At 51.5% G+C, this 26,520-nt stretch overlaps 1 protein-coding gene across 3 annotated transcripts in view; it reads right to left on the reverse strand.

Moving 5' to 3' along the window:
- SHANK2 (SH3 and multiple ankyrin repeat domains 2) overlaps positions 1-26,520 on the reverse strand; it is a 534,119-nt gene that overhangs the window by 294,864 nt on the left and 212,735 nt on the right. For all 3 annotated transcript variants that reach the window (XM_074275360.1, XM_074275361.1, XM_074275362.1), the window contains 2 exons: positions 24,501-24,670; positions 14,453-14,566 (listed from right to left, as the gene is read on the reverse strand). In XM_074275360.1, the coding sequence (XP_074131461.1) occupies positions 14,453-14,566; positions 24,501-24,670 (284 nt within the window). The remainder of the gene's footprint in view (positions 1-14,452; positions 14,567-24,500; positions 24,671-26,520) is intronic.

Here is a 26,520-nt window from a genome sequence, read left to right on the forward strand (position 1 = left end):
GGGGTGCGAGGGGGTGGTTGGGTAAAGGCCAAAATGGCTCCTTTCTCCTAAGGTGCAGAGCGGGGGCACAAGGACGCCGGAGAACTGCCACACAGCACTCCCACGGCACTCTGAGGCTTGCAAAGTGGATTTCATCATATCCCCCTGATCCTTATAACAACCCAGTGAAGTGGGTGCCATTATTCTCCCATTTTATAAATGAGAAAAGTGAGCCCGAGGTCACACAGACATTCAGGATCCGGGTCAGGATTTAAACTGAGGGCTTCTATGAACTCCGGGGAGGAGAAAGGCAGCAGGAGCCTCTCCCCTGCAGGTGGGGAAAAGGGCTTGGGAGCAGCCCCTCCTCAGGCCCAGGAGCTACAGTCTGAACTTACTGCCTCCTTCAAAGAGCCAGTTAAAGGGCGCAGAGGGCACCCGCTGCCTTCTTCTGCCCATGCTCCTCCCTGCTCTGCCCCATGCTCCCCATCAGCTTCCAGCTAGGAGGACTAGCAGCTTCCTGCTCACACGTGGGGTCCCTGTAGGGAAAGGCCTGAAATCCCACCTCTGTGGGGGGCTGGCTTTCCGAATGTCGGGGGACAGCGATGAATTCTGAAGAGCAAACAGCGCTCTTGTGCTCCTTTCTTACCCATCTGGCAATGCGAAGAGGACAATGTGGGCCGCTTATAAAGTTACTAATCATTACACATCATTAATACTAAGAAAAATGACCAAAAGGTCAAAGGGCATTCGTGGCTCTGACTGGACAAGTGAGAGGAGCCAGACTCTTAGGGCTGCAGCCGCGGGGGCTGAGCCATCACCAGGGGGCAGAGCCTTGGAGGCTCCAGTACAAATATCGCCTCAGAAACTCCTGAGACTCAGTTTTCTCAGGGGTGAAAGGGAGCTCCGGCCAGCCTATCAACCTTGTCTTGGAAGGGAACATCTGTACGCGTCCCGGAGGCCTGTGGGATATGGAGCGATAGATCCGAAGTCTCAGCTTCGTTAGAACGCGAGCTCGTTCTAAGTGCAGAGAGACTCCTGATTGTCCTCGTACTCCCAGTGTAATATCCCAGTGCCGTGTTCAGCAGGTGCTTAATAAATACTCGGCGACCGGTTAATTTTACAAAGAGTTTACAGAGGGGAAATGAGTCCCTTGAGAACGCACGGGGACTAAGGGGCAAAGCCAGGCCCAGACTGGGAGCTCGGACTCCCTGCTTTGGAAAACGCCATCCAGGCCTCTGCCCATCCGTGCCCATTGCCTTCCTGGCCCCTGCCAACTGTCCCAGGCAGGAGGGAGCTGGACATGTCAGAAGCTCGGGGGTAAAGGGCCGGCACCAAGCCCTGAACGAGGAGTCCTGAACCAGGAGCCCCTCTATTCCACCCTCATTCAGCCTCACGGGCCACTGACTGGACCCAGTAGCCTTGGGGGGAGCCCATGACCTCTGGTGACAGGGAGCTCCCTCCTGCCCAAAGCATGCACTCGGACTTCGCCTTGGGATCAAGGACTGCTTTCCTAGGAGTGACCAGGCCCAAGCCCCCCCCCCCCTTGTCTCCCCTTGTGCTGACTCTGGCCTTCGAGGCTCCTCCTCCCCAGGGGAGCTGTCCACATATTTAGGCCAGCTCAGCCTTCCTCAATCTCTTCTGAGCCAAGTCCCTCCCACCTTCATTCTACCTCCTCATTCTCCCCTGTACCTCGAGCAGTCCTGAACCTCGCTCCTGGCCTATGGCCGCCCCCTCCTCACTAGCCTCCCTGCCCCCTCCTCCCTTCTCCACAAGCTGCAGCCTCCTTCAACTCTAAAGATTGCCTTTTCAGTGGATGATGGTGATGATGATGATACTGTTTTTGTTGTGGTTGCAGTTGGGGCAGCAGGATGGTACAGAGGATAGAGCACTGAGCCAGAAGGACTGGGGTCCAAATTTGACCTCAAACACTTCCTAGCTGTGTGATCCTGGGCACGTCCCTGCCTGCCTCAGTTTCCTCATCTGGAAAATGAGCTGGAGAAGGAAATGGCCCCAGGACCCCGCAAGAAAGCCCCAACGGCTCTTGACCATCCTCCATGAAGCACAAGGCCTGTTGTGCTGGATAAACGCTTGGAATGTTCTGCTGTTCACAGAGATTTTTAGAAACAGCTGGAGAGCGCGGTGTTGAATGGTACAATATAATTCAAGGGCTCTCAGGGTGCCGGGTAATTACAAGGCAAAATCAAGGCTAAAATGACTCGGATGTTCCCGTGCAGAAGACAAGAGCTCGGGACGTTCTCGGGCCTGACGTGGCAGCCTGGGCTCCGCTCTCAGGATAAGAAAGCTCATTCCTCACCCAAGTGGGTCTAGGGGGCCACTGAGATCTTTTGGAAGGAGGAAGAGCACTTAAAAAACTACAATTCTTGGTGAAATCCAGCCTTCATCCACAGGAAACTCTCCCCTCCTGGGAGGGTGGGGGGGACGGGTCCCAGCAATAAATCATTTAAAGTGTCATTTAAAAAACCCATTTCCAAAAAAATACAAACAAACAAACAAACAAACAAAAGAAACAAAAAAATCAAATCCTCTTCTTCAAATAGGGAGCATCCGTGCTGGAAAATCATTCATGGCTTCCTAAGTCAGAAGGGGACATTACCCTCCAGAGCCCCCGCAGCTACCATGAACCTCTTGGGGTCTCCTCCAGCCAATGAGGTAGCGCTCTTATTGCCGGGAATAGTGAGAAATACTCGCATTAGGATAATATAGTGCAATCGACTTTTAAATAGCACGCCAACCTTTATGCATCTTTTTATTTACCTCCACTTGGAGAAGTGCATTTGCAATCATCCCAGCTCCCATTTTAATAAAACCTAAAGCAACATGAGTATTATTATCCCCGTCTTCTACCTGAGAAATTGGGGCGCAGAATAGTTCGTGATTTTGCCCAAGAGCACACAGCTAATAAGGGCCAGATTACAGTCACCAAATCTCAGATTTCAAAAGGGCCTCGGAGACCACTCTGCCAACACAGGCTGGCAACAAGATGCCCAGCATGTGGGCATCCAGCTGGTACCTAAAGACCATGAAGAGAGTGGAAAATGCAGAGTGAAGAGCCGATCTCCTTCCTTTGAAATCAGTGACTGTCTCTTATGCCATCCTGTCTTTTCTCGGGGAAAAAGCCGGACCCGAAGATCAGGAGCTTCAGGCTTCAATCTAGCTACAAGAGTGACCCGAAAATCAAACTCCCAGACCTTCTGTTTGTTCTCATCTGTAAAATGGGCACATTAGAAGGCTCTGTTCCGGTCTCAAGCCTCTGACAGAAGATGGAGAGGCTGTTACCACTAATCTAAAAGCCCCTTAAAAGATGGCTTAGATGATGAACAAAAGATCTTTCTTAAGGATTTCCTAGAGAAACAGAAGAAAAGTACACAAAGATCCCCCATTCTCCATTCAAGAAAAAAGATGGAACTGATTGCAGGAAGGAGACCCTTTTGAGTCCTTGCGGGGATTGTTCCAGGAAGAAATGGGGTTTCGAAAATGGGACTGTACCTTAACATAGTAGGGTTTTCCCTTGGCAGGATTTCTGTGAATGTTTCCTCTAATTATTTTGATGGGGAGTCCCACCTAAGGGAATGGGGAAGAGGGAAGCAGGCAGGTGGATAATTTTCTCTCTAGACTAGGAAAGCACCTTGCTCAGAGCCAACAGGTCATCTGACTCCTGGGACTCACAACAACGTCACTCTGGCCACTGACCACAAGGGAAGCAAAAAGCTTTCCCAATTTGTGTTTGTGCCAAGATCTCAAAAGTATGTTCATGCAAAGGGGCCTGGGTCCTGATGATAGGCAGGATCCCCACCCCCCCACCCCCCGCCGTCTCTCTTTGTCTCTCTCTGTCTCTTTGTCAGTCTCTGTCTGTCTGTCTGTCTCTCTCTTTCACACACACACACACACACACACACACACACACACACACACACACACATACACACACACACACACACTACTAACAATCTGTCTTTTCCAGAGTTAAGGTTTTTCCCCTGGGGAGCACACCAACCCAGCAGACCAGCCGGCCCATGGCCTGCTAACAGGACGGGTGCTTCTGGAAGTCAGTTCATTCTTATCCATCCTTAAAGTTCTTCAAAAAAGGGGAGTTTCTACCTGTTTCCTGACCCTGTTTAGGAAGCAGAATTCAAAAATCATAAAGTTAAAAACAAAAAAGACAGCTCCTGAGACACATGGATTGGGGGGGGTGTGGGGAAGGAAACACAAAAAAATCCCCCAAAAGGCACAAAGTCTGATTGTGAACTGGAAAAGTTCTTCCAGATCATCTAGATTCTCAGCGCTCCAGCCCCTAAGCCAAGCCGTCTGTATCTGGAAGTGGATCCTCCCTATAAGTGACCTTGCAAGGGGCGATCTAGTGTTTGCTTGAAGACCCGCGCTGATGGGGAACTCACTGCCTTACCAGGCGATCCATTTGGGGGGACACAGCTTTTACATCAAATCTCGGTCTGTATCACCACCAGGCCTGCTGCGCCTGCCTCCGCTCGCCCTTCCCCAGACCCAGCGTTCTTATCTTGAGCCTTTGGGCCCAAGCAGAGCTAATCTCCCGGAGGAGATCAGGACGCTGTCTTTGGGTAGGACATCCGAGCAGAGATTGGAGGAACCGCTGTGATTATCTCCCGTTATATAACAATGGCTGCAAAGCCTTTCTTTACTCCAGTTATTACCGCACTTGGGAGAAATGGACGCTTAGCCTGACAGAAATCGGTAGTTTCCCGATGTATTGGCCCAGAACTCAACAGGCAAGAAGCACCGGGCCTCCGAAGACCATTCTGGATTCTCTGAACCCACCACAGGGGCCCAGCCCTCAGTCCGGGGAAACGATGATCGCTGAGGGCACGGGAGCCGGACTCTGAACAGAAGGCTTCCTCAGAGGCGGTGCTCTGGCAGCTGCTAACGGCGCGCTGAAACGGCGCGGGAGGCGCTGCTCTGGGAGGTCAGAGGAAAGGCGGGGGTCCCCACGCTGCATCTAAGGCACAAAGTCTCCCTCCCTCAGGTGCCCATCCCCAGAGGGCATCCAGTGGGAGGTGGCCCTCCTCCGGCAGCCCTGCACCCCCATACTATTAATGTCTGACATGGCTGGGGCTAGGGCAGCCTCCTGCACAGTGGTGAGAGGGAAGAGAACAAGGCTCTATATTGGAAGTCCACTAAGAAGCACCAGGTCCCTGCATGCAGCTTCGTACCCAATATGACTGACTCACGTTCTCGCTGCATGGGCAGCCCAGGCCCAGGCCCCAGACCCTGCTGACTAGAGGCAGCCCTCGTTTTATCTCTGAGAAAGGCTCTGCCCGCCGTGCATCTGGAGCTGGGGGAGGCAAGAGCTGGCACGGACCTAAGGCCCTTTCTCAGGGCGGCTCGCTCCCAGCAGTCAGCCTGGGGCTCCTAGGAGCACCTCTAGGCTTAGGAAATCACTTCCAAGACAGATCCAACAAGCCTGTGGCATCTAAGGCAAGAGGTCCCCCAAAGGTCAGGGCTCCCAGGTTTCCCTTTCCAGCCTTGCCATGGGAGGCGCCCCGAGCCCCATCAGCATCACTGTATGTTTGGAGATAGGATGTTATCTAAGATGGGGAACATCAGCAGCTGATGAGAACGAGTCACTGACCTTTGCCCGCCCCTCGGCTGTCTACAGACCACTCTGTCTCCCCAGCTCCACACACAACTCCTTCTCCCTGTTCACAGCCTGGCGAGGGCCTGTGGCTTCTTACTCAGGGTTTTGTACTAGTCTGCCAGTGGGCCTTCCTGCCCAGAGCTCTCCTGCCCCCACCACAAGTTCTGACCTCTACTCTACAAACACCACGAGTCTCTATTACCTTCAGGATCAACTATAAAATCTTTGGTTTAATTTTTGGAGCTTCTTTCTTCCCCTCTTTTCCTTTTCTCACTCCTTCCCTTCCTCCTGCTCTCTTCCCTCCCTTCCTCCTTCCCTCCCTTTGTTCTTTCTTTCCTCCTTCCCTCCCTTTCTTTTACTTTCTCTCCTTTCTCCTTCCATCTTCCCTCCTTTCATTCCTTCTTTCTTCCCTTCCTCCCTTCCTTTTTTACTTCCTTCCCTTCCTCCTTTCCTCCCTCCTTCCCTCCCTCCCTTTTTACTTCCATCCATTTCTTCCTTCTTTTTCCCCTTCCTTCCTTGGAGTTCTTATCCCATGCACATGACACTTCTGCATCTGTCTCTATCTCTGAAGCACTTCCCTTTCTCTCCATATCCTGACCTCGGCTTTCCTAAAGTCTCATCTAAAAGCTTTTTGTGTGTGTGAGAAATCTGCCCCACCCCCTGCCCGCCCTCCCGCTCCAGTGCCCACCCTTGGAGAAAACTTCTGTTTACCCTGCCTGTATCTTTTAAGGAGGTCCTTCTGTAGATGACGATTGCACCCTCAGACTGGGAGCTCCTTGAGGGCAGGGAAGGTGCTGGCACATGGAAGGCCAGCATGTGTGGGGGGCTACCAGACTGCAGTGTCCTATGGGAGTCCGGCCTGCCCCCTTCTCTAGTAGCTGCCCCTTGCCGTGCCGCCTGGCCACCCTGATGATGCATTTCCCTATGTCTAGATGGAGGTTTCATTTGTCCTCCTTCCAGTTCAGACAGTTCCATACTTCGTGGTATTGGGGAGGGGGGTCAGTGACTTGGCCAGGGTCCCATGGCCAGGAGGGCTCCCAGATGGGAGCCCAAGACTCACTCCGTGTCTGCCAGATTCCTTCTACTTGCTCTTGCTTTCTGTAGGCTGGGCCGTGAACCGGGTCTGCACTGTTTCCCAGAGAACCAGCTTCTTGGAGAGTAGTTTCCTTTTGGATTTCTGTATTTCCAGGGCCTATAGCAGTATCTCACATGTAGTAAAATCTTAATAAATGCTTATTGGATGAATGAATGCTATATCTGTTTTATGGTTTCATCTTAAAATGAAAATAATGTTAATGTTTTTAATTAATCAAAACTGATTCTGTCTCGTTGCCAAAGTAGGAGAAGAACGGGAAGAACTTGCTGCATATATGCAGAGGCAAGCAAAACAAACAACTTCACTGACCGTGTCCAGAACACCCCCTACCATGTCCCCTTCCTCATGTCCCCTTATGCACAGTTTAGTTCTTCAAGTTCTGACCCACCAGAAATGCTTTCTCCCACATCCATCCTCAGAGTGGTTGGGATCCCTCTCATGCCCTTCTCTTATCCTCTGTGCCCATGGCTGTGCCCCATCCTCCCTAAGTGGACCCCAAGTCCCTGATGGCAGGGACCTGACCCTCCCTGCTTCTGGATCTCTCACAGGGATGAGCACATCAGGAACAGGCCCAAGGAAAATGGGAGTAAATGGGAAATTCACAGTCAAGAAGCCCCAGGTGTATTCCCAATAAGATCAGGGGTGAAACAAGGTTGCCCACATTACCATTACTATTCAATGTTGTATTAGAAATGCTAGATTTGGCAATAAGAGAAGAAATAGAGTTGGTCATCAGGAAACCAAATCATCACTCTTTGCAGATGATATGATGGTATACTTAGAGAACCCTAGAGAATCAACTAAAATTTATTAGAAATAATTCACAACTTTATCACAGGTACAGGATACAAAATAAACCCACAGCATTTTTATACATCACTAACAAAATTCAACAGTTGGAGCTACAAAGAGAAACTAACTGCCGATAGTATAAAATATTTGGGAATCTATCTGCCAAAGGAAAGTCAGGAACTATGTGAGCAAAACTACAAAACACTTTCAATACAAATAAAGTCAGATCTAAGCTATTGGAAAAATATCAAGTGCTCCTAGATAGATCGAGCAAATATAATAAAGATAACAATACTCCCTAAACTAATCTATTTATTTAGTGCTATACCAACCACACTCCCAAGAAACTATCTTACTGACCTAGAAAAAAATGACAACAAAATTCATCTGGAAAAACAAAAGGTCAAGAATATTCAAAGGAAAAAAAGCAAATGAAGGTGGCCTGGCTGTACCAGATCTAAAACTATATTATAAAGCAGCAGTCACCAAAACCATTGGGTACTTGCTAAGAACTAGACTTGTTAATCAGTGGAACAGGTTAGGTTCACAGAACAAAATAGCCAATGACAAACCCAAAGGCCTCACCTTTTGGGATAAGAATTCACTATTTGACAAAAACTGCTGGGAAAATTGGAAACTAATGTGGCAGAAACTAAGTAGTGACCCACACTTAACATCATATACCAAGATAAGTTCGAAATGGGTTCATAATCTAGACATAAAGAATGAGATTATTACAAATTAGAACATAGGATCCTTTACCTCTCAGATTGGTGGAGGAGGAAGGAATGTGTGACCAAAGAAAAACTAGAGATTGATATTGATCACGAAATAGACAATTTTGATTATATTAAGTTAAAAAGTTTTTGTACAAGCAAAACTAATGCAGACAAAATTAGAAGAAAAACAATGAACTGGGATAAGAGTTCTGATAAAGGCCTCATTTCTAAAATATATAGAGAACTGAGCCTAATTTATAAGAAATCAAACCATTCTCCAGTTGATAAATGGTCAAAGGATATGAACAGATAATTTTCAGATGATGAAATTGAAACTATTTCCACTCATATGAAAGAGTGTTTCAAATCACTATTGATCAGAGAAATGCAAATGAAGACAACTCTGAGATCCCACTACACACCTGTCAGATTGGCTAAGATGACAGGAAAAGATGATGACAAATATTGGAGGGGATGTGGGAAAACTGAGACACTGATACATTGTTTGTGGAGTTGTGAACAGATCCAACCATTCTGGAGAACCATTTGTTACTATGCTCAGAAAGTTACCAAACTGCGCATATCCTTTGATCCAGAAGTGTTTCTACTGGGCTTATATCCCAAAAAGATCTTAAAAGAGGGTACAAAAATGTTTATGGTGAACTTTTTGTAGCGGCAAAAAACTGGAAACTAAATGGATGCCCATCAGTTGGAGAATGGCTGAATAAATTGTGGTATATGAATGTTATGGAATAGTATTGTTCTGTAAGAAATGGCCGCAGGAGGATTTCAGAGAGATCTGGGGAGACTGGCAGCAACTGATGCTGAGTGGAGAGAAGAACTAGGAGATCGTTGTACAGGGTAACAACAAGAGTATCAATTCTGATGGACGTGGCTCTCTTCAACAATGAGATGATTCAAACCAGTTCTACGTGTTCAGTGATGAAGAGAGCCATCTACACCCAGAGAAAGACTGTGGGAGCACAATGTAGCATTCGAACTCATTCTGTTGTTTATTTGCATTTTGTTTTCCTTTCTTGATCCAATTTTTCTTGTGCAGCAAGATAACAATATATATACATATATTGGATGTAACATATTTCTACTATGTTTAACATGTGTTGGACTACTTTCCACTAGGGGAGGACGCGGGGGAAGAGGGGGAAATTGGAACACAAGGTTTTGCAAGGGCTCATGTTAAAGAATTGTCCATGCATGACTTTTGAAAAATAAAAAGCTTTAATACAAAAAGAAGAAGAAGAAAAAGAAGCTCCAGGTGTTTCATTAAAGAACACCCACGTCGCCAGCTCTGCTGCTCAACCGCTCACTCTTTTCATGATTCCACCATTCCCCGAGTGCCCTTTTTATTATTTATTAATTGGGATTAAGTGACTTGCACAGGGCCATGTGGCTTTATCTAGGGCCTCGTGTCTCAGGCCAGATTTGAATTCGGGTCCTCTTGACTATCCACACCAATCCTTTCTGAGGAAGAATATTGGACTATGTGGGCTCTCTCATCCCCATCAAACTGGCACCTAGATTTAGATGCAGTTAAGCTGGGGAAGCACTGGCCTTGGGAGCAAGATGCAAGAGGTTTTCTGCCACGAACAAGCTGTAGGACCTTAGGGCAGTCACTTCCCTTTGCTGAGGCTCAGTTTGCTCTTCTGCACAATGGGGACGATACCTTTCCTCCCTAGTTGATCTAACACAAGAATGCTTTATATGCTCTAGGGAGCTTAGTAAACCCGAGCAGCTCTGCCGTGCACAGTGCTCTTCCCGGTGCCAGCTCGAGGTGCCTTGGCATTGGCCTGGAGAGTCCCCAGTCCTGGGGACCCTGGGATTGTTTCTTCTTCCTCCTCCTCTCAGGAGCCCAAGAAAGCTTCTCCTCTATGGAAATCTACCCCTGGGGGAATCCAGAACCAACTCATAAAACTGAATGTGGAGAGGAAAAGAAGGAAGGGGTGGAAAAGTTTCATTAAAAAATCTCAAAAGACTTACACGAACTGATGCAGAGTGAACTGGGCAGAGCCGGGGGACGCTGCCCACAGTAACAGCAGCACTGTAACAATGACCAACCGGGAAGGGCGCGGCTGTTCTCCCCTATCTCCAATCTAAGACAAATCCGAAGGACTAAGGATGGAAAGGGCCGCCAGCCACCCCAGAGAAAGAACCCCAGAGCCAAGCAGACGGTTTTCACTTTCTTTCCCTTTCATTTTTTTTGTTTGTTTTGAGTTTTCTTCCACAAAATGACTAATCTGGAAATATGTTTTACATGATTGCACATATATAACCTATATCATACTGCTTACTGTCTCAGGGAGACGAGGGAACAGGGAAACACAGAAATTGAAACTCACAAATTTTTAAAAAATGTTAAAATTGTTTTTACAAGTAATTGGTAAAAAATAAAATATGATCTAAATATAAAATAAAGACCCAAGAGACATACAGAGAGAGAGAGACAGACAGAGAGATGGACACAGAAATAGAGAGACACACACATTCAGAGAAAGACTGAGACAGAGACAGAAGGAGGGAAGAAGGGAAAGAGGAAAGGAGAGAGAGACAGAGACAGACACAGAGAGAGAGACAGAGAGACAGAGAGAGACACAGAGAGACAGAGAGACAGAGAGAGACAGAGAGAGAGAGAGACAGAGAGACAGAGAGAGACAGAGAGAGAGAGAGAGAGAGAGAGAAACTGAGTCAAGAGAGACAGAGACAGAGACAGAAAGTGAGAGACTGAAACAAACAGAGACAGAGAGAGGAGAAAGAGGGAAAATTCAACCAAGCAGGGAAGAATATTCCCCAAGCCTGTCTTAGCCCCCTTTACAGTCATAAAGGAGTAATGGTGACCGTAATTCACTTGAACTTTTTTAAGAACAATGTGCTCCTTTGCCCTTTGCGTCACTTAAAGCAACAGCCCGGACAGCTGCAGCCCCAGCCCAGAGAGCGTCTGTCCTCGTGAAGCTCCCGTCTGCCTCTGAAAATACAGGCTCGGCTCCCAGGCAGACAAGAGCGAGCTCCTCTCAGAGGAGGAGAGCAGGCGGAGCTGTTCCTGAGATGGCCTCTCTTGAGAGCATCCCACTGAGAGATGCCGCTTACAAAGAGGGGGTTCTGATCCAAAGAGGGGGTTCTGCTCCTAAGAGGCGGTTCTGATCCAAAAAGGGGGTTCTGCTCCTAAGAGGCGGTTCTGATCCAAAGAGGGGGTTCTGCTCCTAAGAGGCGGTTCTGATCCAAAGAGGGGGTTCTGCTCCTAAGAGGCGGTTCTGATCCAAAGAGGGGGTTTTGATCCAAAGAGGGGGCTCTGCTCCTAAGAGGGGGTTCTGCTCCTAAGAGGGGGTTCTGATCCAAAGAGGGGGTTCTGCTCCTAAGAGGCGGTTCTGATCCAAAGAGGGGGTTCTGATCCAAAGAGGCAGCAGAAAAGGGCAGGGATTCCAAGTCACCCTACCTGCCTCCCAGCCCGGCTCTCTCCCTGTTAGCTTTTCTCATGTCAGAGTAATTACTGAATTTGAATCTGATTTTTTACTGAAGATCGAGACTCTTGTATTCACATTAACTCTTTCCCTGCCTGACAGATGTTTGTCTCTGTTAATGACTGGCAGGTTCACAATAAAATAAAATAAACCTAACGTTTCCTAGACCATCGTTAGCTGCGTAAGCTCGGCCAAGCCCTTTAACCTGCCCCGGCCCACACCCTTCTTTGTCCAACGTGGGTCTGAGACCAACAGCCTGGGAGGTCCCTAGAGCTGTGATCAATCCGTGCTAAATACGCAGCCCGACGCCCACCCCCAAAATCACGCCCGTGAACAAGCCAAGAAAATGACAGAGTCCCAGCCCCCAAACAAACTGCTGGCGAAAGGCAGGAAGCATTCCTCCAAGTCAGGCTTCGGAATGGGAGCCAAAAGGATTTTACCCAAAATAACTGCTCTGCTTAAGTTAAACTGCACCAGAAAATGCCACAGAGACTTCAGCCTCAGTTTCCCTGGCTGGAGAATGGAAGGAGCGCCGTCAGACTCAATAAAAAAGGGAAGCAGGGATCCATACCCAAAGGCTCCTACAGCTGCACATTGACTTAGTTTTCGGGTGTTATCTGTGTTTTATTGTATTTTTGCTTATTTTTGTTAAATATTTCCCATTTTGATTTTAATTTGGATTACCCCCAGAAGCCTTTGCTGGAGAGGATCTCGAAGGCTGCTCCCAGCTCTACAGTCCGAGGTCCCTCCAGGCTTTGACGTTCACGTTCTAAAGTTCCTCCCAGCCCTGATGTTCCCTGTTCTATGTTCTAAACAGGAAATTTGGTGTTTCATATTTTATATTCAGGGGTCCTCTGTGTTCTAAGGAGATAGAATTTGAAACTCCAAATTTTTTTTTAAAGTTAATTTTGTTATAATTTTGTAATACTTAAATTAATATTTTGTAACCAACGTTAATTCTGTAAGTGGGAGCTGTGTATCGATGCTCACTGGGCTCGTTTTGGCCACGGGGGAACGCGTGAGAGCCATTCTGAAGCTCCAAAGGGACTCCTCTTTTGTCAGACCGACAGGCTTGATGGTGGGAGGAAGCACGGCTCCGCCATCGCCGTCCCTGCCGTACGTCCGGACCCCCTGCGGGGCAGGTCCACCGGCCTGTGACCGGCATCAGTCACTCTCGTGATCTTTAGGTGGAATTTCTGTCCCTGAGAACTAATGACCTCATGGCAACACAAGTCAGCAAAGTCCAAATCGAGTCAATTCAATTCAAGAGTCACTTATTACGGGAAGGGAACTGGGCCAGTGCCGGGGATCCAGAGACAAAAAGAGCTAGTTCTTCCTTCCAAGCTGTCAGGGCAGCCGAGGGAGAAAGAGAAAACGATCTGAGCAAGGAGGGATCGCCGAGCTTCGCGGATGGGCTTGGGGGGCTCGGGAAAACTTTATGTGGGAGAGAGCACATGGACTGGAAGCGCAGGACCCGGTGATTTCCAGCCGGGGAGGACGGGTGTGAATACGTGGAGGAGGGAGAGAGAATTCGGGTTCTGGAACAGCCAGCCAGGCGTCCAGTTTGGCTGGAAGATGAAATGTGTGTGAAGGGAAGTAATATGAAATCAGCCTGCAAAGGTAAGCCCAAGCCAGGCTGTGGGGGCCTTAAATGCCAGGCGGAGACATTTGCACCTCCTCTGCAAGGAAACGATTGGCGTGCCAGTGTCCAGCAAAGTGCCCCAAGCACCAGAGGAGCTCCACAAAAGCTTACTGAGTCGGACTGTACTGGGGAGCCATGGGAGGCTTCAGAGTAGGGTAGTGCCCCGGCCCCTCTGGGAGACTTTCTGGGAGCCCAGCTAGAGGGTCTCAGTTCTCTCTGAACTACAAGGAGTCAGGATTCGAAGCTCCCACCGGTTCCTACCCAAGTTCTAGGATTCGAGTGAACACACGCCACGTCAAAACCCTGGGGAGGGCTTAGCCCCCGGTCAGAACAAGGGACCCAGCTCTGGTTCCGACCCTGAACGTGGCCCGGAGGGACACACTAACGTACGCGGGAGGCGATCCCCCACAAAGGAAACCAGTGCGTTGGGAGGGCAGGAGAACGATGCTGAAAGGGCTGGAGCGGGAAGGGAGGGAGAGAGGGGCATTCTGTTCTGTGCTAACCACGGGATGCGCTGCTTGTACGTGCCACATCCTTGTAGAGCCACAGAAACTGAGGCAAGCAGAGCTTAAGGAGGTGACTTGCCCAGCGTCACGGAGCAGGATTCAAGCCCCCATCTCCCTGTGCCCAAGTCCAGGCCGCGGTCCGTTATGTGACCGACAAGGAGGGATCTCTCGTGCGCGTAACTGGCAGATCTGCTGCGGGGGCTTTGGGGCAGAGCCCAGGAGGGAGAGAATTGGGCTCCGGGTATCTAAGGCGCCAGGAAAGTCCTTTTAACACACACCCAGGAGGCGGGCCACTGACGCTGTCTGAGCTGCGGGTCCTGAAGGAAACGCCGCATTAAGAGCCCAGTCCCACCCCATCCCCGGTCACGAAGCTCACGGCCCCAATCCACCACGCGCCCACAGCGCCCACAAAGGACACAGAGGCAAGCCGGGTGAGCTGGCACAGTCCGTGAAGCTCGGGCGCGGCTTCTACCACGGCCACGGGCAAGAGTGGGATTCTGGGGAGGAATCCAGAGAGCTGGAGATCCCAGCTCCGGGGACACGGCGGGCACCGCGGGCACCGCGCCTGCTGGCAGAAAATAAGGGACGGGCCGCTTGGACAACTCCGCGACCTTACCTGGTTTGCTCTCATTCGGTTTACACTGGACTTCCTCCACACAGTCGGCAGGAAACCACCCGATGTGTCCCCGCGTGCTGCCTTCCCAGAAGCCGCCTTCCCCGATGCTCAGCACTGAGAGGGAGGAAGAAACAAGCTCGTTAGTGCGGTCTGCTCATCATCATCATCATCACCTTGACCTTTAACCTTATCCATATAGGGATGCAAAAACACAATTTATCCCAGACATGAGATCCCAAATGTCCAGGCCAAGGGAACTGACTCGTTTTACAGCTGAGGAAGTGAAGTGATGTGCCCAAAGTCCCGTCGTAAAATTCTCAAAGGGAGAACTTGAATCCATGTCCTCTGACTTCCAAAATTTATTACTAAATTATTAATTTTTTATATATCATGTCACGCTACCTCGTTCTTAAAATCTTGTCTGGGGACAGCGAGAGGCTGGGATTTGCCCTGGGCTGTGCTCGTGCTGCAGGTGAACCCCGGCCTTCCTCACCCCCAGTTCTGCCGGGCCCCTCAAGGGCCGCTGCGAGGACCAAAGGAAATGTTTTGGCTGCTGGGCTTGGCAAGTCCAAGGGCCGGGTGCGCTCCAGGAAGGAGACTCGGAGCCGTGGGAGCTGAGCGCCTGCCCGGAGCGCGTGCCCATCCATTCACCTCTGGGAGGTGACTCTGCGGCCCAAGCGCGGGGAGCTGTAAACAAGCGCGTCCCCATCCTGGCTCCCGGCTCCGTCTGACGAGGACGTGGAAAGTTAAACCAGGCCGGGCCGCTGACGCGTGCTGAAGGTCAGGGCGCCCGCAGACTGGCCTGTTACAGGTGTTTCATTTAATGAAAAACGAGCACCTCCCAGCTGCCCCGGGGAAGGGTCCCCAGGACGTCAGTCACAGCCCGGACACCGTTGCTGACTCGGGGCCCATCTTGCTCCCACGGAGCCGGACGTGCACACTGAAGACCTGGGAGGCTGCGGAACCCGCGCTCCATCGGCTAGAGGCCCGCAACCGGACAGAATCGTGGGTTCTGCTCGGCCCCAGTGGACCGAACCAGAAGCAACGAATGGAAGCTGTTGGGCAACGGTTCAGAAATCTGGCCCAGAAAACGACAGCCACCCTGTGGCTTATTTAACTCTCGTCTGACTCTTGTGAGACCCCGTCTGAGACCCTCGTGGCAGAGGCACTAGAGGGCTTGGCCATTTCCTTCTCCAGCTCATTTTAGAGATGAGGGTCCGGGGTAAATGGGGTTAAGTGACTTGTCCAGGGTCACCCAGCCGGGAACTGTCTGAGGTTCCTGACTCCAGGGTCTGTGCTCTAAGCCCCACCTGGCTGCCCTCACCTAAGGGCTGGCTAAGGTGGAGTGGGCTGAGGGGGAGAGGGAAGGTGGAGCCCCCCCCCCAAGGTCTTCAGGCAAAGGCTAGTGGGAATGATGGAGCAGGTGGTCCTTCAAGTATGGCTCGGACCACGGGACTCTGAAGGCCTTTTCCAATTCCAAAGTTAACTCCTCCCACCTCCACAGTAGCAATAACAAGGGCTTCAGCAAAAAGAACCAGAGCAGGAGCGCTACCGGGGATACTTTAAAGCTCATAAAGGGCCTTCTGTACCTTCTCTATTAACCACCTGGGGAGGGAGGACCTACCAGGAAAGGAATCGACGTCCTTCATGTCACCCTGAATTGTACACTCGGACAAGAGGATGGAGAAGAGCCTGCTGGGAATGGAGGGGGCACGGGAGGCAGGATGGAGAAGGGGAGTGGGGATCATAGCAGCCCCTTTGCCTAGTGGGGGTTGGTATTTGGGGTTCTTGTACACCCCTACACAGGTAAAGCAATTTGTAAACCTTCACGAATCATCCACCACCATTGCCATCGTCTCTTGATTTATGACAAAGGTCCTTCTATCCCCACTCGTAAGGTAAGAAAGAGATGAAAAGACCATAGAAGGTGACATCAATTTTGGCCTAAAAAGCCACAGAATTCTGATGTCCACGAGCTCAACAACTACCCAAGAGGACAAGAAAAGATGCTCCTCCAGACTAGGCAATGTTGCAAGGTTTTCCAAGGATCAATGTTGAAAATGTATCCTTGCAAATGCTCTGAAAACAAAAGCTTCAATAAAAAAGATTGTGCAGTGTTGATGACCCAAAGCAGGGAACCACTGGTAGCCCAGAGGTGCCCCAGGCTGGCCACAAGGGGCTTGGGAGAATAGAATGAGAAAGAGGCTGAGCCCCGGCTACCAGACGCAAAGACTTGAGTCCAATTAGGACTTAAATGAAAATGGGAGCAATCTCTCATACCGTATACCAGGATAAGGTCAAAAGGGATACGTGACCTGCACAGAGAGATTTTACCAGAAAATTAGAGGAACGTGGAATGTTATTTATCACACGTAAGGACAGAACAATTTGTGGATAGACAAGATAGACAGTGTTATTAGGAGTAAAACAGATAATGCTGATCACATTAAATTTAAAAGGTTTTGGACATAGAAAGCAAATATAGTGAATATTAGAAGGAAAGCAGAAAATTGATGAAAACATTTATAGTTTACCAGAAAAAGGGGTCATATTTAAAATATATAAAGAACGCTGTCAAATATATCCGAATAGGAGTCATTCCGATTGAGAAACTGTCAAAGGATATGAATGGGAAATTTTACGAAGAAAATGTCAAAACAATCCATAGTGAAATAAAGATGCTCCATGCCATTAGTGACTAAAGAAATGCAAATTACAACAAACTTGAGAAGGGGTTTCATGCCCAGCAGATTGGCTAAAAAGATAGAAAGGGGAAAGTGGCAGATGTTGGAGAAGAAAATGTGCGGGGCTCCAAGTCAGTCAACAACAGCCATCACCATGCAGCAGGGATGGCCATGGCACAACGGGCAGGATCCTCCAAAGCGTCTAACCCTCCCGCTCTGCAGCTAGGATTTTCTCCACCACACGTAAAAGGTCACCAAGACTTTGCTTAAAGTCTCCAACAACAGGCACCACTACTCCCCCTGGCCCTTGATTGGAAGCTTTCCCTGCCAGAAGGCTCAGTTTGCCTCTCTGCAGTTTGTAAATTTGCTCCCACTTTCTGAAGTCAGAGATGAGCTCTATCCCCTTTTCCCCGGCAGATCCTGGAGGTCACTCTCTTTGAGGCTGCTTATCTTCAGTGAGAGATGCTCCATCTGCTCCTCTCTCACCAGCTTATCGATGTTCTTCTTGAAATGGGGCACCTGGAGATGACCATCATTCACCCTACCACGGGAGCAGGGCTGCATCCAATGGAACAATGACTTTCTCCTTATGCAATTATCTCCTTTTCTTAATGCAGCCTAAGCTTTCCCTAGTTTTCTGCCCTCTAAGACATAATGCTCAAATCCTCCCGATGGGGATCTGGGTCCCCAGGAGGAGTCTGCCGTCCCTGCCCCAGGTCATTTTCACCAGCTTATGTTCAGCAATCATGGGATCGGGTTCCAGTCCCAGCCCCGTCAGGGGAGGAGCTCCGTGGCCTTGCTCAAATCCTGGCTCCTTCTGAAGCACCCAGTCGCCCTCCGAGCTTAGACAGAGTAGGGGTCTCCGTGTGTGTGTGAGGCCCCCACTGCTTGAGCATCCTGTGCTGACATCACACACTTAGCATCATGGGGGAAACTCCTGCTTCATCTGCCCCAACTCTGAAGGAATGAAGAGCCCCAGCGTGGAGGCAGGGAGAGCAAAGCATCAGAGATGGCCGACCACCAAGCCCTCTCCACCTGGGGGCAGCTTTCTCCCGGCAAGAATGACTCATTCACTCCCCAAAAGGGCTGCGAGGGGCTGCATCAGCAGGGGCAGATGCCAGGCCGAGATTCCTGCTGCAAGGTCTGCCGGGAGGGGTCAGCAAGCTTCTGGCCAGGCTCAGAACCCCCAGGGGTCCTGGCTGCACTGGCCCGTAGCTGATCGGTGGGCCTGCGGAGTCAAGGGAGCCCTTCGAATGATCCTATGGGCTTATTTCTTATTGATCTCAATCATTTCTCTTGTTTGTGCATAGCTGCTTACAGGGCACCCCCCCCCACCTCAGTCCCCCTTCTATTAGATCACAAGCCTTGATTTCTTTTATTTAAACACCTAGTACTTAGCATAGTGGCTGGCACACAGTAGGTGCTTAATAAACGTCAGCTGACCTTGAATGAAAAAGCATTTATTTAGTACTTATGGTATGCCAGATACAAAGCTACACACTGGCATGGTTCCCAGCCACAGGAGCTTCCACTCACACATAACAAAGGCCTGGGATGGAACCACTAGTTCTAGAAGCTCCGAAGCTCCGATCTGGAAGGAGTCTCACAAGGACATAGTCCAGTTAGTTCTGAAGCTGAATCCTGCCCCTTCCCCTCCCTCCCCCATCCTCCAGCACTGGTTTGGAGACGACCAGTCGGGGACACTCTCTCCCTCAGGCTCCGAGTTTATGGATTTTGAGCTAGAAGAAATCTTAGGATCCGTCTAGTCCAGCCACTAGCTGGAGTTCCACAAGGAACACGCCCAGGATCACACAAGTATTGAGATCAAAGAGATTTGGACCCAGAACCGGGTCCCCCGAATAAGGATGCAGGCCATTCATTCCCCCATAGCACGCTTGGGCCAGGCCCCCAGCCCCTCCTGGTCCCAAGGGTCCCCTTCTCCCTGTTCCCACTCAGTCATTCCGGATGTTGCGATAAACCCTGGAGCCTTTAATAGGAATCGGATCCCAGGAAGCCCTTAACAAAAGCTCACTGAGGGCTTGGGGAACCATTTCTTTTTATTATATATATATATATATGCCTTGGCAATCACATGGACTCATGGGGTATATATATATATATGTATGTATGTATATACCTTCATTGCTCAGCATCATATACTCTCATTTTTCTGACTCAAAGCTCCCCCTAGACCCCCTTCTTCTCTAATCCCTCTAATTTATGCAGATTTCCTAGTCTCTTCTGAGCTGCCTGCTGCTAGTTAATCCCCCTAGCTAAATGTCCTTAATCTGCCTTTAGCAATTCAGAGCTAACCCTAACACTGCTGGACTGAAAAAAAAAAAGGCAAGAATAATTACTCAGAGGAAATAGAGAAAGAAAGGGTACTTGTGAGCCTTTGGTGAGGGAGAGAAGGAGGGAAGGAGGGAAGGAGGGAAGGAGGGAAGGAGGGAAGGAAGGAGGGAAGGAAGGGAGGGAGGGAGGGAGGGAGGGAGGGAGGGAGGGAAGAAGGAAGGAAGGAAGGAAGGAAGGAAGGAAGAGAGGGAAGGAGGAAGGAAGGAAGGAAGGAAGGAAGGAAGGAAGAGAGGGAAGGAGGAAGGAAGGAAGGAAGGAAGGAAGGAAGGAAGGAAGAGAGGGAGGGAGGGAGGGAGGGAGGGAGGAAGGAAGGAAGGAAGGAAGGAAGGAAGGAAGGAAGGAAGGAAGGAAGGAAGGAAGGAAGGAAGGAAGGAAGGAAGGAAGGAAGGAAGGAAGGAAGGGACGGAGGGAGGGAGGGAGGGAGGGAGGGAGGGAGGAAGGAAGGAAGGAAGGAAGGGAGAAAGAGAGGAAGGAAGGGAGGAAGGAAGGAAGGAAGGAAGGGAGAAAGAGAGGAAGGAAGGGAGGGACAGAGGGAGGGAGGGAGGGAGGGAGGGAAGGGGAGGGAAGGTAACTAGCCTGACCCTCCCTGGCCTAGATGAGCCTCTCCCCATCCCTTTCTGGGGGCACAGAAAGCACAGGCTGTCCTCGGGCAGGCGCCCTGGCTTTGTCAAGGCCCAGGAAATCAGACATATTGGGACTGGTGGTAGTGAGGGTCCTTGGAAGGTTCCCAGAGCACTGGGTATTAGGCTGCTGTCGGCTCCACCATTCGGGGCCAAAGTGTGGCTATTTCTCTTTAAGGAACCAGCTCTGAAGCTGCCTCACATTGACATTTCCTGCTCCATGACTAATAAGGGCCTTCAGCCCCTTGTGACTGATGGTGCAAAGCCATTAATGAGAGAAGCGCAGGGAGAGCCAAGGGAGTGCAGCTCTTGGGCCAGAGCCTTCCTTCACTTAGACCCCGCTTTCTGATTGATCTTCGGAAGGGTTTTTGAAGCTTTACCAGCCTGCCCTCTCTGAGTGACAGCGGAAAGTGCAAATGCCTCTCTGTCACCCGAACATTTGCCGTCAGTTCCCCCCCCCCCCTTCTGGGAAGAAGGTTCAGCACCGGCCCCCGGGAGCCAGCTTTGTGGAGGTCGGCAAGTCTGAGAACGCAGAGTCAGCCCAACGTCAATGTTCTGGCCGGGGCAAAAAAACAAAAAAAATCAAAAACCCATCAAAACTGGCAGAATCAGCAGTCGCTCACTTCTGGCAGTTAGTTTTCGACTTTTAATGACCCTGGTCCCTGAACACAAGCTGGAAGCCCTGGCACACCTGGGCCAGCTGGGGATATAGCAGCTCCTTGCCGCTCCCTGCCTTGGCAATCACATGGGGTCCAGATAGGGAGCGTCTTTAAGTCATTCAGTAGGCTCCCCCTCCCATTTTACAGGGGAAGAAACTGAGGCACGTGAAGGGTGCGGTCTTGCTCTGGATCTAAATGGCAAAGCCAGGTTAATCAGACACTAAAGACAGCATTCCTCCCATGCTTCCCCACAGCTTGGGGTTTGGGCGCTCACCTTTCCATAATGATAAGCCACATCTCCATCTCCCCCATTTACATGTGGGCAAGTATCCTCCGCGCTCCCGTCAAGCTCCTCACATCTTTTGGGGTCAAGCTCTATTACTCGTTGCATTTGATTGTTACTACTTTGCTGCTCGTTATTCTAATCACTTGATTCTATTGCTTCATTTTGCATCAGTCCATGTAAATCTTCCTAAACTTCCTAATTACCACGTGCTTAAGGGTCAGCCAGGCAGGGCCTCGGCCCTTGTCTCCCGGATTTTCTCCTCCCCTGCCGGGGGCTGCTCCAGGTGCCCCCGTGAGGCAGCGTATGGAGAGAACTCTGGACATGAAGTCGGGAAGGAATCACTGAGTCCAGCCTCAGACCCTCCCTGGCTACGGGAGCCACAGAAAACGCTGGACCTCTTTCTGTCTCCTCATCGGCTAAGCAGGAGCAGCCGCGATGGTGGGCCACAAGGACCCCGCGCTTATTCTCGGCCTGAATGGACAAAGACCCGGCTGCTAAAGGGGCAGAGAAATAGCCCCCGAGACGAGCCCAGGGGGCCGGAAGTGCCCTGAAGTGCCCTCCTGGCACAAAGGGGAGCAGAAGATGTGGGGAGGGGGTGGGGCAGGGCAGAGGCTGCTATGGAAGGAACTCGGGGCTCCTCGGCTTGGCCGTGGCCCCCGCAGGCGGAGCCCCACCTCTGGCTTCAAGGCTACACCCTCCATGGCCATTCTTGTTCCTCGGGTCAGTTGGGCCGCTGACTCTCCGAAGGGGAAAAGATCCACCAAAGGCATCATGAAAAGCCACAGGGCCTCCCTGCCTCTCCCGGGCCTCCCTGCCTCTCCCGGGCTTCTGGGGAGAAGGAGGTGCTGGGGCGGCGGCAGGTGCCTTTTCATTTTAGAGAATCAGGAGCAGAAATAGAAACCTGGAAAAGCGATCCGGCAGAGGGAGAAGGGAGGGCGCAGAGGAGGCCGGGCCGGCGCAGAAGAGGCCGGGAGGGCGCAGAGGAGGCAGCCTCAGAGGCCGGGCTGGTGCAGAGGAGGCCGGGAGGGCGCAGAGGAGGCCGGGCCGGCGCAGAAGAGGCCGGGAGGGCGCAGAGGAGGCAGCCTCAGAGGCCAGGCCAGCGCAGAGGAGGCCGGGAGGGTGCAGAGGAGGCCGGGCCGGTGCAGAGGAGGCAGCCTCAGAGGCCAGGCCAGCGCAGAGGAGGCCGGGAGGGCGCAGAGGAGGCCGGGCCGGTGCAGAGGAGGCAGCCTCAGAGGCCGGGCCGGTGCAGAGGAGGCCGGGCCGGTGCAGAGGAGGCAGCCTCAGAGGCCAGGCCAGCGCAGAGGAGGCCGGGAGGGTGCAGAGGAGGCCGGGAGGACGCAGAGGAGGCCGGGCCGGCGCAGAGGAGGCCGGGCCGGTGCAGAGGAGGCCGGGCCGGTGCAGAGGAGGCAGCCTCAGAGGCCGGGCCAGCGCAGAGGAGGCCGGGAGGGTGCAAAGGAGGCTGGGAGGGCGCAGAGGAGGCAGCCTCAGAGGCCGGGCCAGCGCAGAGGAGGCCGGGAGGACACAGAGGAGGCCGGGCCGGCGCAGAGGAGGCCGGGAGGGCGCAGAGGAGGCTGGGAGGGTGCAGAGGAGGCCGGGAGGGCGCAGAGGAGGCCGGGAGGGTGCAGAGGAGGCTGGGAGGGCGCAGAGGAGGCTGGGAGGGCGCAGAGGAGGCTGGGAGGGCGCAGAGGAGGCCGGGAGGGTGCAGAGGAGGCTGGGAGGGCGCAGAGGAGGCAGCCTCCCAGCCAAGGGCAGCCACACTGGGACAAGCCGGGGCCCGAGGACCCAGCACGGACGCAGGCTGTGCTTCATGTACTGGAGGCCGGGCTTCGGCCACTGGAGATGCTTATTTACACGCATGGGGCCGGGCCTTAACCGCAGCCGGCAGCAGACACATGATGTCATGGAGGGGCTGACTCAGGAGATATTTTTAGTGAAGCAAGACAACTTCCTAATTACACACAGTCCTCCCATCCTCCCACCCCGACGCCCTCCGACCTCCTTCCCCTCCTGCTCCCACGGGCATTCTGGGTAGCCGTTTTCTCCCTGGGATCTCCTCCAAGAAGCTGGCTGGGCCGGCCCATTTAGGCCAGTCAGGATGCTCCCCTTGGGGACGTTTTCCACCAGGCTGGGAAGCAGCTGCTGGGGGCAGCTTCAGGCTGGAGAAGGGGCCTGGCAGCTGGAGGGGATCAGAAAGATCCGGGGTGAGACCCTGCATCTGACCCTGGCTGGAGCCTGTGGACCTCCCCTTGCCTGAGCCCCCTCCCACAAAGGGCCTGGGGGGGGACCAAGCCATGGCTGTGGAATTTGGGTTTGGGGTCAAAATCTGCCCCAGGTGCTCCAGGTCCTGAGGGGGTCCCCAGACCTGCAAATTCACAAACTGCTGGGGGAGGAGGTCCCAGAATCCCTTCTGCCTCAGGCTGCTGTCCGTCCCCAGAGCTGAGAACGCAGGGTGGGAACTCTGTGAGACTGTGCTTGCCCTTTGACCCAGCAGGCTGAACGCGCCGTGGTACATGAAGGTCATGGGATATATTGTTCTATAAAAACGATGAACGAGCTGGTTCTAGAAAGGCCCGGAGAGAGTTACAGGAACTGAAGCTGAGCGGAACAAGCAGAACCAGGAATACGCTGTATACACAAACAGCAAGAATGGGCCATGATCGACTAAGAAAGGCTCGGCTCTTCTCCGGGGTCCGTGATCCAAGCAACCCCCAGAGACTGGCTGGAAACCGCCGTCTGCAGCCCGGAAAGAGCTAAGGACACTGAGTGGAAATCCACACAGGCTCTGGTCACTTCCTTCTTGTTTTTTCCTCTCCCAGGGTGCTCTTTCTCTCCCAACATGATTCGTAAAGAAATATGTGTTAAAAATAAATAAATTTACTAAGAAAAACGAGAATTCAGCGTGGGGATCAGTTGTTGGGAAGAGACCCAGGAGAGAAGCGCAGGAAGAAGACATGATGATAACTGAAATCTTCACACCCCCCCCCAGCTCCCCCCTCCGCCCCTCCCACTTTCTTTCTCGTTCGCAGGACCAGGTGATTTTCTCCCTGATTAACTTCTTGGGCTTTGCAATGGCTTCAAGCATGGAGGATTTTGAGGTGAGGAGGCTCAGAGGCTCTTAGTTGCCCCCAGACTCGCAGAGGTTAGAGAGCGGGCTTGGGATGGGGAAGACTTGTACTTAGGAATTCAAATCCAGCCTCAGACATTTACCAGGTATCTGTGTGATTCTAGGGTAGTTCGTTGACTCTGTTTGCCTCAGTTTCCTCATCTGTAAAATGAGCTGACAAAGAAGTGGCCAACCACTGCATTTCTCTGCCAAGGAGATCCCCAGTGGGGTCCTGAGAGCTCAGTCACAAGAGCAAACATTCTGCCAGCCGAGAGCCTGTTCAGCCACGTGCGAGCCCGTAAGCCCTGGGGAAAAAGTCAAAGAAAACTGAACTCGAAGCTTACCTTTGACCCTGTCCCCCCGGTGAAGGTGGATCTCTCCATCGACTTGAGGTTGATATGGCTTTACAACAACAAACAGTCTCCCGGGCACAGCGCTGTAGAGCTTGCGCTTGGGACCCGGATAGTCAAAGGCGGACATGGCATCCTTGGCGGCACCAGGAGTGAAGCCGGCACTGGAGGAGAGGGAGAAAACAAGAACCATCAGGCAAGCCAGGCTGCTGGCCGCTCCTCTCAGGTGAGAGCAACCCCCGTTTGCAGATTTTTAATAAATGACCGTGCAGGGATAATCCATGGGAAAGGCTGATCTTCCCGAGGAAGGAGAGACAGGGAGAATTTGGAACTCAAAACCTTAAAAAAGAATGTTAAAAATGATTTTACATGTAATTTAGGGGGAAAAGCAAAATAAAAGAATAAACAAAATAGTAAAAAATAATAATAAAATAATTTTATGTATATAAATTTTATTTATAATATAGAAAAGAATGAAGATTTTTTTAATAAAGGAAGTGCCATATTTAATTCAAGAAACATTGATGAAATTTCTGCAGGGCCTTGAGCAGGGCATCGGGGACCCAGTGAGAGCACAAGGGGAGGACCACCCACCCTCCAGGAGTCCGCGGTCTACAGATGGCCCAGAATCTTAACACACTCAGATACACCCGGCGCCCCCCCCTTCCCTTCCCCAAGGAGGCTCACGTTGGCATTTGGACGTAAGACCCTGCCAATGAGATCTCCATGGTATTAAATTCTGACCGAAACGAGAAAAAGTGAATTTCACATTAAAGTACTTTTCGAAATCTCCATCCTGTAACTACCCTGTAATTTTCTCATCTTGGTTGGTGAAAGAAGCCCAATGCTTCATTTTTAAGAAGGAGCAATTGGATGTGTCCAGCCATTTTCCTATCAGCGATAATCAGCAGCTGTCACCACGAATGAATTTCTTATGAGATTTACGTGGCTAACGCTCGGCCGGCGGGAGGATCCCAGGCCTTTCTGGCCGTGGCAGAGAAGAGCAGCTTCCATCCCCTGAGGAGGCTGGTGAGGATCCGCCATGAGCCAAGAATGGAACGGCGGCAGCGTTAGGCGCCTACTGTGCGCCAGACACCGTGCTAAGCACGCGGGATGTGAAGCGGGGTAAGAAGTATTCCCGCTCCCCAGGGGCTCTGTCAGTGGGGGAGACAATGAGCAAATAACCATGTGCTGCTCAGCTGTAATCCCAAAGGGAGAGAAGAGCAACCGTCCTGGAGGGAGGCAGCAGAGGAGATCCCAGGACCTTGGCTCCATCACTCCCCTGCCATGTGATCCCACTGGATACTCTTCAAGGGAAGAAGCCGATTCCTTTACCCTTCCATCCTCAGCCCCTAGCTCAGTGCCAGGCACACAGTAGGTGGCCAATTAATGCTTCCTAATGGGGAAGTCACTTAATTTCTCTGGGTATCAGTTTGCTCTCTGTTAAATAATAGCTTCAGACCTCTCCCAAATCATAGGCTCCTAGTACCAGAGGGGACTGGGGCAGTCATGCAGCCCACCCCCCCTCATTCTTCAGAGGATAACATAAAGGTCTGCATGGGTTGAGTGACTTGTGCTAAGTCACACAGCTAGGAAGCGGCAGAACCAGGATTTGAACCCACAACACTGCTTCCAATTAAGCACCCTTTCTAGAAGGCCACCTGACCACGGGCAACTCTGATCTCCCCAGAAGCCACTTTTCTCAGCTTCCCTGGAGGAAAGAGCTTTGTTTTCCAGGATCTCCACAAACTCTACCCTTTCTCCAGAGAGTATTTCACGCTTGTCGCTCCCGATGAATGGCTTAGCGAATGAGGGAGGACCAGAGGTAACTGGAGGCCATCACAAAGGCCGGCCGGAGCAGGGGAGGGCCAGGAAGCCTCTTCAGGGCAAGCCTTCCGTACGGGGGTCCGTACCGCAGGAGGGGAGGGCTTATCATCTGCCATCACTGCCAACCACAGGGGAAAAACCAAACAGGACCAGCTCCCCGAGCCAGCAGGAGGCCAGGCCCGTAACT

The sequence above is a fragment of the Sminthopsis crassicaudata genome, chromosome 6 (genome assembly GCF_048593235.1).
Source record: "Sminthopsis crassicaudata isolate SCR6 chromosome 6, ASM4859323v1, whole genome shotgun sequence".
Classification (NCBI taxonomy): domain Eukaryota; kingdom Metazoa; phylum Chordata; class Mammalia; order Dasyuromorphia; family Dasyuridae; genus Sminthopsis; species Sminthopsis crassicaudata.